The sequence below is a fragment of the Spinacia oleracea genome, chromosome 2 (assembly GCF_020520425.1).
Source record: "Spinacia oleracea cultivar Varoflay chromosome 2, BTI_SOV_V1, whole genome shotgun sequence".
In the NCBI taxonomy this organism is placed as follows: Eukaryota; Viridiplantae; Streptophyta; class Magnoliopsida; order Caryophyllales; family Amaranthaceae; genus Spinacia; species Spinacia oleracea.
In genome coordinates, this window is record NC_079488.1 from 98,253,373 (window position 1) to 98,265,898 (window position 12,526).

Genomic DNA, 12,526 nt, shown 5'->3' on the forward strand with positions numbered 1-12,526 from the left:
TCCTTATTTTGGATACTCCTTGTTAGAATTATTTGTACAAGGTATCCATTCCGAAAAAATGAGAACTGGAACCGAAACTTGTTGCAACATGTTCCCAAATTTGTTAACCAGAATTGAAACCTGCACAACATGTTTCAGTATCGATTCAGCGTACATCGCCATAAAAATAAGAAAAAATTAATTCTAAAAATAAAATCATTAAGCGATCTTCCTAAAAAGGACTTACTTTTCATTTAACTAAGAATAATACAACCTTTTGGATCTATTTTCTTTTAAAGAGATCGTCTCTACAATGATTTGCTACTATTAGTAATAAGCTAGAATACCTTTTAATGTTTTTGTTAATTGTATAAAGAAAAGGTGTTTTAATTTGTCATGAGGGTTTTTGTATTACCTATGGTAGCAAGTCATTGTTGAGGGGAGCCCGTTAAAAGAACATAAGTCCAAAAGGATGTGTTATTCTTAGTTAAACGAATACTCAACCATTTTTAAGTATACTGCTCAAAGATTGTACTTTTGGAATCAATTTTTCCTAAAAATAAAAATAAGAGAGCAATTTTGTCACGTTAGATAGTCTCAACAAGTTTGGCAGGCTCCGTGGGAGATCAAATGCTAAATCGAGGATGCAATGATGGACTTATCATAATTTGTTTCAGTTTCAATCAATCACTGTTTTCGGGAGGCCAATCAACAGTCGGACTATTTGGCGGCGCTCTTGTATTTCTTTATCGTTCTGATTTTTGTCTTTTGACCCCTCTCTTTTCCCTTATCATCCGAATGATAAGTTAGGTTGTCACTCACCAAGGATTTAACCTTGTTTTATTTTCTAACAAAAAAATCCTATATTAAAATTGGAGTGGGCTAAACCGGTCCGGAAGGGCTTAAGCCCGTCTAACAAGAAACTCTAGCTCAGCCCGATCCAACTCAACCCTTTAAGTCCAATTCCTAACCCGGCCCATTGAACAAGCCTAGTTTAACAACGAGTAATATCTTATCTTTGGAAATAAAACTCGATAGACCATCTTTTAGAAGAATTTGAGGTAGTACCGTAGTAGTCATACTTGTCAGTCACCGGCTCAACTCACTAGTGAGTAGTGACGAGCTCACTGCCACCTGCGTACCCGAATCCCGATAAACATCTATCCAGAAAATGGGAAGTTGAACACAACGAAACCAGCCACCCAAATATTTTGTCACCAATTCACCATTTACAACAACATAGTTGGAGAGTGAAAGAGCAGATCTAGAGAATGGAGACTCTTTCAAGAGGAAGCTGCCCACTTTTTATGAACAGCTTCCTATTTGCCAGAAATCCAAATTCAAATCAAAGTAGTTGCACTATATTGTTTCCCAAATCCTCTTCACTCAGAAGTCCCACTGTTTCAGTCCTCAAATCCCCTTCTTCAGGTTATTTCTATCAATGCCTTACTTCTAACATTTTGATAAATTTGTTTAAGAATTACGGCTTCTTATAATTATCTATTTTTTGTGATCTTTGTGAAATTTTATGGAAATGGTGGTCTGGGTTATGTGGATTATAGTGTGTTCTTATCAATTTTGAATTGGGGTATGTTAATGAGCCATTTATTTCTCTTATAATGGACTAGAATTATACTATTTGTTTTCTATTTTATCTGCACTCTGCAATTATGGGTTGGATATTGCCCTTCAGTTTTGGGGGAAGATTTACTTTTATACATAGAAATTGCAGGTTTGTTTGATTCTGAATTATGATTTTTTTTTTTTTTTTGTGCAACTAGATTTCACAATCGCCTTCTGTTGTTGTTTAGCCATAAGCTTGAAATCAGCAAATTAGCCATTAACTTGCTATTGATAAACTAGTCATACGACGTCTACAATAAAAATCAAAACTAACAAATACAAAATCATTTGGATCAAACAAAATTCTAATCCGGCAAAACCACGATCGTTGTAGAGATCTGACAATGATGAATACCCTCTTTCACATGGCTGTTTGATACATCCATCAACGAGGGGGTATTTCAATCTGTTGTAGCTTTGGTATTGAATTAAATTCGATTCAATTGATTGTAGACGTAAGAATGACATCCATTGTAACCTCGCACAAATCTTCATCAATAAATCAACTTTTTCTGCGAAATTAAAAACGTGGCCCCAAACTCTCACAAGGAGAGAGAGAGTTGTAACCCCGCACAAATCTTCATCAATAAATCAACTTTTTCTGCGAAATTAAAAACGTGGCCCCAAACTCTCACAAGGAGAGAGATAAAGCCCAATAAATGGGTACAGATAACCCAATAAATGGGTAAAAAAGCTCTCCAATAAGGAGGGAATGGAGTTTTTATTCCGAACATGAAATCAAAAGCTAGGAAAAGCAAGAAAAAAGGGGCTTACCATCAACCTAATGGTTGGTGGTAGCCCCTAAAAAATTAGGGTTTTGAAAGAAGAAGAGAGAAAAGGGAGAGATGGTTGAACATTATTTTAAATTTGTTGTTGACTTTTGGCTGTCAAATTGCAAATGTCTTTCATGTATTAAAATATGAAAGATTTTATTTCCTTATTTGCAATATGGCATTAAATAATTAGTTTTTGGGAAATTCTACATGGTGACCTTGTACTATAGTATTTTCTACTTGGCGGAAATAAAATAATTTGACTTTCTAGAGTGGGCTTGTAGTTTTAAAAATATCATTAGAGTGCACTAATTACGTGTTTAAGAGCTAACCCATGGATATATGACTAATTTTATAACCAGTTAAACAAAAATTACTAACCTACCCATGAGTTAATCAATTCCCTCAAAAACCTAAGTAAGCTCGCCTGCTTTTCACTTGCATTTGCTCCTCAAATACTTCGTATAAATGTATACCCAGAAAGATAAAACATATCACTATTATTAACAACCCTACACCTCATTACCATTATCAGAACTAGCATCACCAAAAATGGACTACGAAAATAGTGGAAGAATGAAAAGGAAATAAAAGTAGTCTGGTTGGGTTCTGAATTCTGTTTTCTGAAGAACTAATGGTTCTGAATCCACACTTGGGCTGCTCGTGGGAGAAATGGAATAAATAATAAGACCAACAGAATCAGAGTTCTACTAATATGGGTCTATTATTTGAGAATAGTTTCCAGTTTATGCCAATGGAGCACTAGTCATTAAGTTTCTTAAAAAAAAGCATGTCATACAATGACGATACCACCTTAATCTCCACGGTTATGCATGGTGCTCCTTTAGAAGCGCCTATAACAAGACCAAACAGAATGATTAAGAAGGAAATTTAAACAAGCAATGATCAGTTCCTTTTTCTTAAATAAAACATTGTACGACACATTGTTTTCTACTTTGCTCTATACAAGTAAGCACAAAGCAAACAAGTAGCAACTTAATAAATACTACAGTGAAAAATCATGCAGTTTAACAATATAACAAAATATTGGAATACATTCGTATTAGAGGTCGTTGGACAACTTCTGGGCTCGCTTACATTAAGGAAACTCAGGTCTGTGTAAATAACAGAAGGAAATTGATATACTTGGACAACTTTTCCTAGCGTTACTAACCTTGGGGGAATACTGAATGATCTGACATTAGCATCACTGCATCACAGAATACTGAATTGTTTTTATGTTTTCTGTCCCCTTATTTAGCTTCTGATCATTGCAGATCTGCCAAGCATGCTTTTTGTATGGCTGTTGGTATCATATTGTACAACATTCCTTGTTACTGTGGAATTTTATGAGGCCACAACCTATAATCAATTCCCTGAACCTATTACCTTCTATCCTTTATTATGCCATCATTCCTTGCATTACATCACTGCAGTCTGCAGATAACAATGGTATCAAGATTTGGAGCTCACAATCATTCCCAATCACATGCCACAATCTCCAAATCTGCCGGTACCAACTTCAAACTTTACAAAGCCAGAAAGCGGCGACTTCTAGCTTTGTCCCTGGAAGTAATCGTAGTGTGATTAATGTTCGAGTTCGTAGTAGTTGGAGCTATATAGTAGTAGAGACTAGAGTCAGTAATTATCATTTTATGTTATGCAGCTTTAGCTAGTAAAGAAGTTAGAGTTACTTGAGTTATCAGTAATTTTACCAGTAATTTTATTTTCGAGTTCAAATTCTGTTTGTAGTGTCAAATTTTCGACTGAACATATCCTAAATATATAATCCATTGAATGTTAACATCAAAATGTAGGACAGTAGAAAAATCAAAGCTCAATATATCTGCAACTTACATGCTTAGAACAACTATAACGCCACTAATAGACAGCCGTTCCAAGACACATGAATCAAATATGAAGACATTCTGTTATAGAGACAAAAAATAAGGAAAATGAGCAACTGATATGCTGACTTGTGCTTGACAAGTAATCATGAATATGCAGCAACATGTCATTCATGTTGGTGATTAATGGTAACAAAAATTGTAGAATAGCAGCTTGATGGAAGCACTAACTAGTTAAATCAAACCAAAAAGGCAAGAACACCACTTGCTAAACCAAAATAAGAACAGTAGCTATAAGAAAGCTTAATAAGAAAGCTTAATAACAGATCATCTTTAGCACAGTATAACAAACATGACTGCAGCAAGATGCAAATATAGAATTATGTAAATAACAAGTACCCAATTTTGTCACACAGACAAAATCCAATCATTTAAAAGTGTAACTTCTAAAAGTTCCAAAAACCTTCAAAACATGTTATTGAATCAATAATTAAAAAAAAATGCAACACAATCAAGCAGTTGCTTTATTTTCCCTTTTCCCAACCTTTTGTGAAGTTGCACTTAGTTGTATGTCAGTAGAAGGTTGGGATGAGGAAGCTTGTATTGTCCTCTTTCTTTTGGCTCTACAAGTGGTAGCTTGTTGAGAGGGTTGAGTTGACTGAATAAATGGTTCGGGTTGGGATGCAGGTATGCTTCTGGTTTGCCTTTTATGCTGCTCAATCACAATCATCTTTTCTGCCCTCTTTTCTTTTTCAGTCATGCCGCCCTTGCAAGTCCTTGAATTATGACCAAATGACTTGCATCTCTTACATTGAACTGTGGTGGATCTCTTTCCCTTTTCTGGCTCACCAACTTCTCTTCTTCTATTTCTTGACGGCCTTCCTATTCCCCTCTTGATATGTGGTGGCAATATAGTTGGTTGAAGTATCTCTGGCCAGTGCTCATAATCTGGAACGGAGTTAATCGATGCTCCGTATGCTTGCTTGTACACTTGAACAGAATACCAGGTACTGCAATACTTGAATGGGTTATGGCCAGCAGCAAGGATAGCCCTCAGTGCATGTCTGCACGGCAGACCACTGATTTGCCAAGCACCACAAAGGCAAGTCTTGTTATTTAGTGAAACAGTAAGCATAGCCTTCCCTTCTTTAATCTCATATTCACCTTCTTTGCTCTGAAATGCCTTGCAAGTCCTTGAGTCAAAAATTAATTTCTGGATTCTTTTGACAATATTTGGACACGGCTCGTTTTCATTCCATTCTTGACATTGCTGCCTCCTAGTGGACATCCTCACCATACACATTCTTCTAATTCCTAGCAAGTTCAACGTATAAAGTGCTAAGAAAATATTGGGATTGAAATTGTGGCATTCGTAATATAAAGTGTGATGAAAAAACCAACTTTACCTTCTAATAATGTCAATATAGGCCTGCATCTATCCACACCAAGTGTTGCATTGAAACTTTCCACAAAATTGGTCTTATTTTCATCAGTGCATATCTTTGGGTCAAACTTGTGCCTCGACCACCTGGATTGATCTCCCAACTTAGACAACCAAACTAACGCCAAATGGTTTGTTTTTTGTATCTTTTCCATAGCTTTTTTGAAACTAAATGGAGATGTTGCAGTGCAAGCTAACCAAAAGAGGGAATACATTAACGGTCCAGGGAAAGGAGTTTTCCAATTCTTAAGCAGGTGCAAACAACAATATCTCCTCCCTGCCTCTGGCCATAATTCATTTAGTGCAACATCTATTCCCTTAAGAAATGATAACACAAGCATATAAGTATAAATTCAAGCATATAAAGAAAATAGTAACAAAAATAAAAAGAAACTACGACTTACTTTCTGTCTGTCAGATATTATGCACCAATCATTACCCCTGTTACAGGTTTTTAGAACCTCCTTCAAGTGCCACATGAAGAATTTCCAGCTATCTCCATCTTCTCCCGGCATAATAGCCCATGCAAATGGAAAGAGCTCATTGTTTCCATCTAAGGCAACTGCGGATAAAATCACCCCTCCAAAGTTTCCCTTCAAATGAGCTCCATCAACTCCAACAAGACTCCTGCATCCTACATTAATACCATCTACTGCTCCCTTAAACGAAATGAATATGCTGGAAAAAGTGAGCGTTCTTTGTGGATGTTCTTCTACTGTCCATGCACAAAAGGCTGCTGACCCTGGATTAGTAATCTTGACCATCTCACAGTACTTAGGAAGATATCCATATGACTCATCATAACCTCCATTTATCTCTTTAAGTGCAACACCCTTCATTTTGTACAATGTGCTGATGGCCATTTGAGGGACTTACCAGGAATGTCATTGTTTGCCCTAATATTATCCATTAACTTCTCTGCAGCCCACTTTACATTAACTAATGGATTCATTACATCTAACCCTCTACAAGTATGTTCAGAGTTCATGATGCTCTTAATAGCCCATGTCTGCCCATCGGGAAGCCTACTTGAATGAATTCTCCAATTACAGTGCAAATCCATACAAGAAGCCGTTAACCTACTAGGGATAGACTTATCAACAATAAGACCAAAACCACATTGTATACAGTAATCTCTCAATACCGACCAGAAATGATCTTTGTCACTAAATATCATCCAAGGCTTCAACACAATACTCCCAAATTGTACATCCCCTACAAATTCTCCATTTTTGTAAATTCTACTAAAATAGCTGTCATCAGTATTCATATCTCTTTGCCATAAGTCATCCTCATAAGGATCATAATTATCATGCACCATGTCAATATATTCATCATCATTCTCCTGATCATCACCATTATCCTGCTCATCATAATGAACATAATCATCATTATCTACAAAATCATGTTGTTGTACAACCATAGTAGGCTGCACTTGATCACTTCCTTGGCCACTTCCCTCGTCAACATCATTAGATTGCACTTGCACACTTCCCCCACCAACATCAGTAGATTGGACTTGCTCAAACCGTTCATGAAATTGCTCTCTTCTAATAACCTGAGCTATTGGTTGGGTGGATCCTAGTAGTCTTCTCCTAGCAGCAGTACTCTTAGGTATTTTATGCAAAACAAGGGATGCGTTAAGTGAAAGGTTTGAACTAGATGGAGTAGCGATCTCTTGGTTAATGGGTGGTGCATTTGAGTATGTAGGGAGAGGGACATAAATTGATTGTGATTGATCTGGTTCATTGTTAGGGGGGTTTCTCCTTATAGGCAGTTTCTTTGCTTGTGATTTTTGTGGTGCCTTAGATTTTGGTCCTTTACCTTCCACAAGAGGTTCAATTAGATTTTCTATCTCATTACTTATCTCAATTTCATGCCAATGCTCTTCAATAGCATGGTTAATCGCTTCATCATCAAAATCTTGTCTGATACTCTCATTGATAACACTCTCATTGTTAACCGGTATGTTTATGTTACTAGGTGGACTACTCCCAATGTGCATCTTATCCTTATATTTTAGTGTTTCACTAAGTTTCCTAGCAGCAGTCACACAATCAGTGGGCTTATCAACTGACCCTACATACACATATATCACCTTCTTTGTACTTAACCTGTCTAGCATTGACATTAAGTCACTGTCAGTTTTAAGCATTAGATCCTTCATATTATAGCAGTAGTGAAAACTAGGAAATTTTGGCATTTGATACCCCTTTTTCCTAAATCCTTCCTCATACTCTATTGTCAAATCAATCCACATAACCTTATCAACATCATCAATTATCAAATCACTTTCTTGACCCACATAGTGAAATCTTAACACTAATTGATCCATTCTGCAATAACACAACAAACATCGACCACAAACAAATCCACAATTAAAAAAGCGACTAAAATATATACTTATCACGATCAATTTCAACGGAAGAATCATCAATCTCAACCAACAATTCAAAAATTATATTAATTCATCAAGTATAACAAAACAGAGTATAATTTAACCTACTTAAATTTGTGCTTATAATTTGAGGGATTAATATGTATAACTAACCTTGATTTTCTGTTTAAAGTTACAGTAGTTGCTTTCCAATTGCCTTCAATTCAAAACCCAAAATCTTCGATCGAAACTACGTACCCGCAATAAAAATCCTAAATTTCAATCATACTGTACTTCGCTTATTTTGTTTGTAGTTGCGACAATTTGCAAAAATCATACTAGAACAATGAAATATCAAAGAGAATTAAACCAGAGAACATTGAGTTTGAATTTGAAAGAGAATAAGGGATGCACAAAGATGAATTTGGAAAGGGCGAATGGAGGACAAATACGGGGTTAGGGGTTAGGAGTTTAGGAGCTTTTTTTTTTAATGGGTAGCCGTTTAGGAGTTAATTTAGAGGGGGTTAATAAAATAGTGGGGGAGTTATTCAAGATTAAATTAAGGGGTAGGTTAGTCAAATCACTTATTTAAGCAAGGGTTAGCTCTTAAATACGTAATTAGTGCACTCTAATGATATTTTAAAACTACAAGGCCACTGTAGAAAGTCAAATTATTTTATTTCCGCCAAGTAGAAAAGACTATAATACAAGGTCACCATGTAGAATTTCCCTTAGTTTTTTTGACTTATTACAATTCAGTTTTTTTAATTATTCATGAGCATTATAGTCTATTTTACAGGGGACACCAAAAGACCATTTACTAAAATGAACTCGGGAGTTCTACATTGCTTTGTATGCTTGAAATTTCTACCGTGGATACAAACTTAATTTTCGACGTGTTTGTAAGGAAGGACTTTGTCATATTGTGGATCAAAATTTGCAATTGCAACGACTTGATTTGTTTCATCCTTCTTGCTTGATATTGTATTTGTTAAGTTTTTTTCCAGTGCTACTTCCACGTTAAAATTCTCTATCCTTCAGATAGAACTGAACATGTCCTCCTACATTTCCTTACCTCAAGTTGATTGTTCATTTTCAAAGGAAAAACATTTTCCTTTGGTATGCTTAGTTTCTAACATCTTGATCTCCAGCAACTGAACGTGCTGAGGAAGATGTTTCGCAAGAATTTTTCCGGGATAGACAGTTGAAGGGAGATCTTATAACAAAGTATTCAGATATTTTATTCCAGAAGGGTGTAATGGGACTCATTGATGATGAAACCGCCAATGTAGAATATAGTTCCGAATCAGCGGAGGAGGTATCAAGCACTTCCTAGTTCTCCATTGTGCCTTCTAGATACTTCGTAATGAAAAAAAAAATTATTCAAGTTCAATTTCATCTGAATGATATGATTTATTTACTATAAAATGATAATTCCATTCAAGTTTTGTCTACATGACGACAGCATCAACTTACTTTCTACTCCTTTCAGTGATATCTGCCTGTCTTTATTTTACCATTGCAATTTTCTTATGTTCTAAGTATTGTCAGGCTTTGGCTGATGAGCCTGATGCAGGCTTTCTGAAATTGACGTCAACTCAAGAGTGGTTGATGGGTGAAACTTCTGCACCAATCAATAGGAAGCCAACCAATAAGGTCTGGTTTAACTCATCTCTCATACTTCCTTCAATGTCTCCTGTTTTCCTCAACCTTCTTTACCTGTAGGCTTTTATACAGTTACACTTCTTGAGGACAAATGGACGACTTACTGATTCGACGTCTGATATCAGGAATTACAGGACAACAGGGAAAGAAGAAGGAGGCTCGAGTTCCTTAGATATGAAGCTGTAAGGCCTTGGATTTCAATAAGTTGCCTGAATCATATAAAAAAAAAGATACAATTCTTTTGGGGAATGTCTATTCCTATTGTCCTACTCCACTCACACAATACCTACTCCGTTATACGAAGTAGTTAATTATTTTAACTTTGTTTTTTACTTTCTCATGATTTCATCTACAGCTTTTACTTTTGTATTGATATATTGATAATACTGTTGTGATTGGTTTTCCAGCTTAAGAGGGAACTGCAGTTCATGACTCTGGGGGTAGGAGCCGCCTGTACTGGATATTGCTTATTTATTTTCTCAATCCAGGTATGATCAGTAAAAATGTAAAGCCAGTATCTCATTCATGCAGATAATAAGCTTCTAACTATAAAATCTAGAGAATTATATACCTAACTGAGTAACTGCATCAGTCTGGGTTTTCTGCAAACTGTATATCTCACTTATCCAATAAAATCTAGTGAATGCTCCTAAGAACAATACGTTGTGCTCTTTAATGCAGTCAATTGGTCCCATCTGAGATTTGTTATATCTGCTCAAGGTAACAGGTGCTATTTTTCAAAGAGGTGAATTTTAGTCACATGGAAAAGTGCTATCAGCCTTAGTTAAAAATCTTGAATCTATAAAGCCCTGAAACTATAACCCAAATTTCTGTTGTTATCCTTCTTGTTGAATTATCTCCCCCTTAGTTATAGCAGGTGATAAATTTCTTGAACCTGGAATGTGATTCTACCTCTTATTTTTATTTTTTTGCATGTTTCTTAGGCAGCAGTGAGCTATGCCTCTGGAGTCGGATTCAGGTTAGTTATGATTATTGTTAGCTCTATATTAGTGTGAATATCTCCTTATTATTCAATGGATATCAAATTGCAGCTTTTCATTTTCCTTTTAGTGTCAAGGAACTTTTCGGTTTGAAAATTGTGAAGGTTGACGTTCTCTTTAGCTGCTCAGCTAATGTTCTCTATTAATATCTGTCGCAGTTGCTTATATCTGCAACTATTGTATCAGCATGCGGATAACATATCCCAGGATTCAGTACCACATATATTCCGAGAAAAGAAAATAAAGAAGTACTTCCTCAAACTTATTTAGTCATCCTAATTTTGTCTTATTTTTCTCGTGCATTGAACTTTTTCAAACCAAAAAATGGGAAATATTGTTAATAATAATACAAATCAATAGTAGTCCGAACTATTGTTATCCTTCTTTTAAACAGTTCCAACTTTCAATTAACTAGTATTGGTTTGGAGACTTAGTAGTTAGGACTAACATTATGGGGTAGTTATGAAAGTGGTGCTTGGCATAAAATGACTTGCTATTGCAGGTGATCTTGTGTCACGTTACTGTCAGGCTCCGTTATATTCGACTTATTTTATCTGAACTTATTTTTGCTGAACTTAAAACTTATCTGAATTTAACTAAACTTATCTGAACTTATTTTGTCTGAAATAAGTCAAAATAAGTCGAACAGAACAGAGCCTCACAAAGTAGGTCTCAGGTTTGAATCAGCACTCCTCGATTTGTAAATCATAGTGCCTTGTAGCTCATTTGCACCCAAAAAAAAAAAAAAAACTGTCAAATAACTTCGTTTAATCTTCACCCTCCTTTCTCTCTGCCAAAAAAGCTGAACCTTCACCACAGTATATAAGTATATAACTTCTGTTGGATATAGGATAAGTGAGAAGGGTGAAGAGAGAAAATCTTGAAAAAGGGCTGGATGTGCAGGGAGTTCCGGGTGGCTGGTGGATCCAGAGATGGGTTGGTGACTGATTTGGGCAGACTACTTAATTGAAAGGACTATTTAAGGAAAGATTTTTAAAGTAAAAAATTACTTGTATCATCTTAGTTATTAAGAAGACTGATGTTGTGCTTTCTCCCTTTCTTTTCCACTGGATTTATACTGGTCAGAATTGGGATACGAAGTGAGGATTTGAAAGATTCACTAGAAAAAACAGTCAGAGGTTGTGGGATTGCACTTTCGTCTCCAAGACTTGTAATCCCTGCAGCAATATATGGGATATGGGTCCTCCTTCACCAGACTTTTGCTACTGATCTCTTTGATTTCCAGGTATTAGTATTACAATTTACATGAACCATTTATTTCAAAATTTAGCAAATCCAAGTATCTGGTCTTTAAGTCTTAACTAGCCTTCTGATTCATTGTTAGATTGTTCCTGCGATGCTGGGATTGTTTGCATACAAAGCTGCTGCACTCGTACAAGTATATAGAGATAACGAAGATTTAGAATTCATCTTTCCAGATGAGTAAAGCTCCCAAGGCATTGAACATTGTATTATTTATTTTTCTCCAGGTTTGAAAGCTATGGATGATAATAAACTAATATAATGAAACTGAAATTTCAGTGCTGGAGGCTGTTGTACAGTTTATCTTGGTCAATAATCCTACAAACTGCACTATAGGTTGATGTATTTTAGGGGGCATACATAGTACGGAGATCCATCTTTTTTTTTACCTTTGTAGTACACTTGAGACTACATTTTTGTCTAAACTATACTCTTACTCATATATATCAGTCACATGTTCATAATCTGTTTTGTTCAGAGGGTCGTTGTTTTGATGGAATTTACAGCTTTTTCTGAGACGAGCTAATGAATGATGATTTCTATCTACTTTATTTGAT

The 12,526-nt window shown here is 35.7% G+C and overlaps 1 protein-coding gene across 2 annotated transcripts; it reads left to right on the forward strand.

Annotated features, from left to right (window-relative positions):
- Positions 1-1,020: 1,020 nt before the first annotated feature.
- On the forward strand, positions 1,021-12,435 carry LOC110787927 (uncharacterized). Of its 2 annotated transcripts, XM_021992559.2 has the most exons (9): positions 1,021-1,407; positions 9,192-9,358; positions 9,592-9,696; positions 9,831-9,887; positions 10,113-10,193; positions 10,650-10,684; positions 10,865-10,954; positions 11,793-11,952; positions 12,052-12,435. In XM_021992559.2, exons 1-9 carry the CDS (start codon positions 1,251-1,253, stop codon positions 12,151-12,153), a joined length of 954 nt encoding a protein of 317 aa, XP_021848251.1. In that variant the 5' UTR covers positions 1,021-1,250; the 3' UTR covers positions 12,154-12,435. The 2 variants fall into 2 exon arrangements, with proteins under 2 accessions (XP_021848251.1, XP_021848252.1); XM_021992560.2 differs by lacking the exon at positions 10,865-10,954 and having other exon boundaries at positions 1,026-1,407.
- The last annotated feature ends 91 nt before the right edge of the window (positions 12,436-12,526 follow it).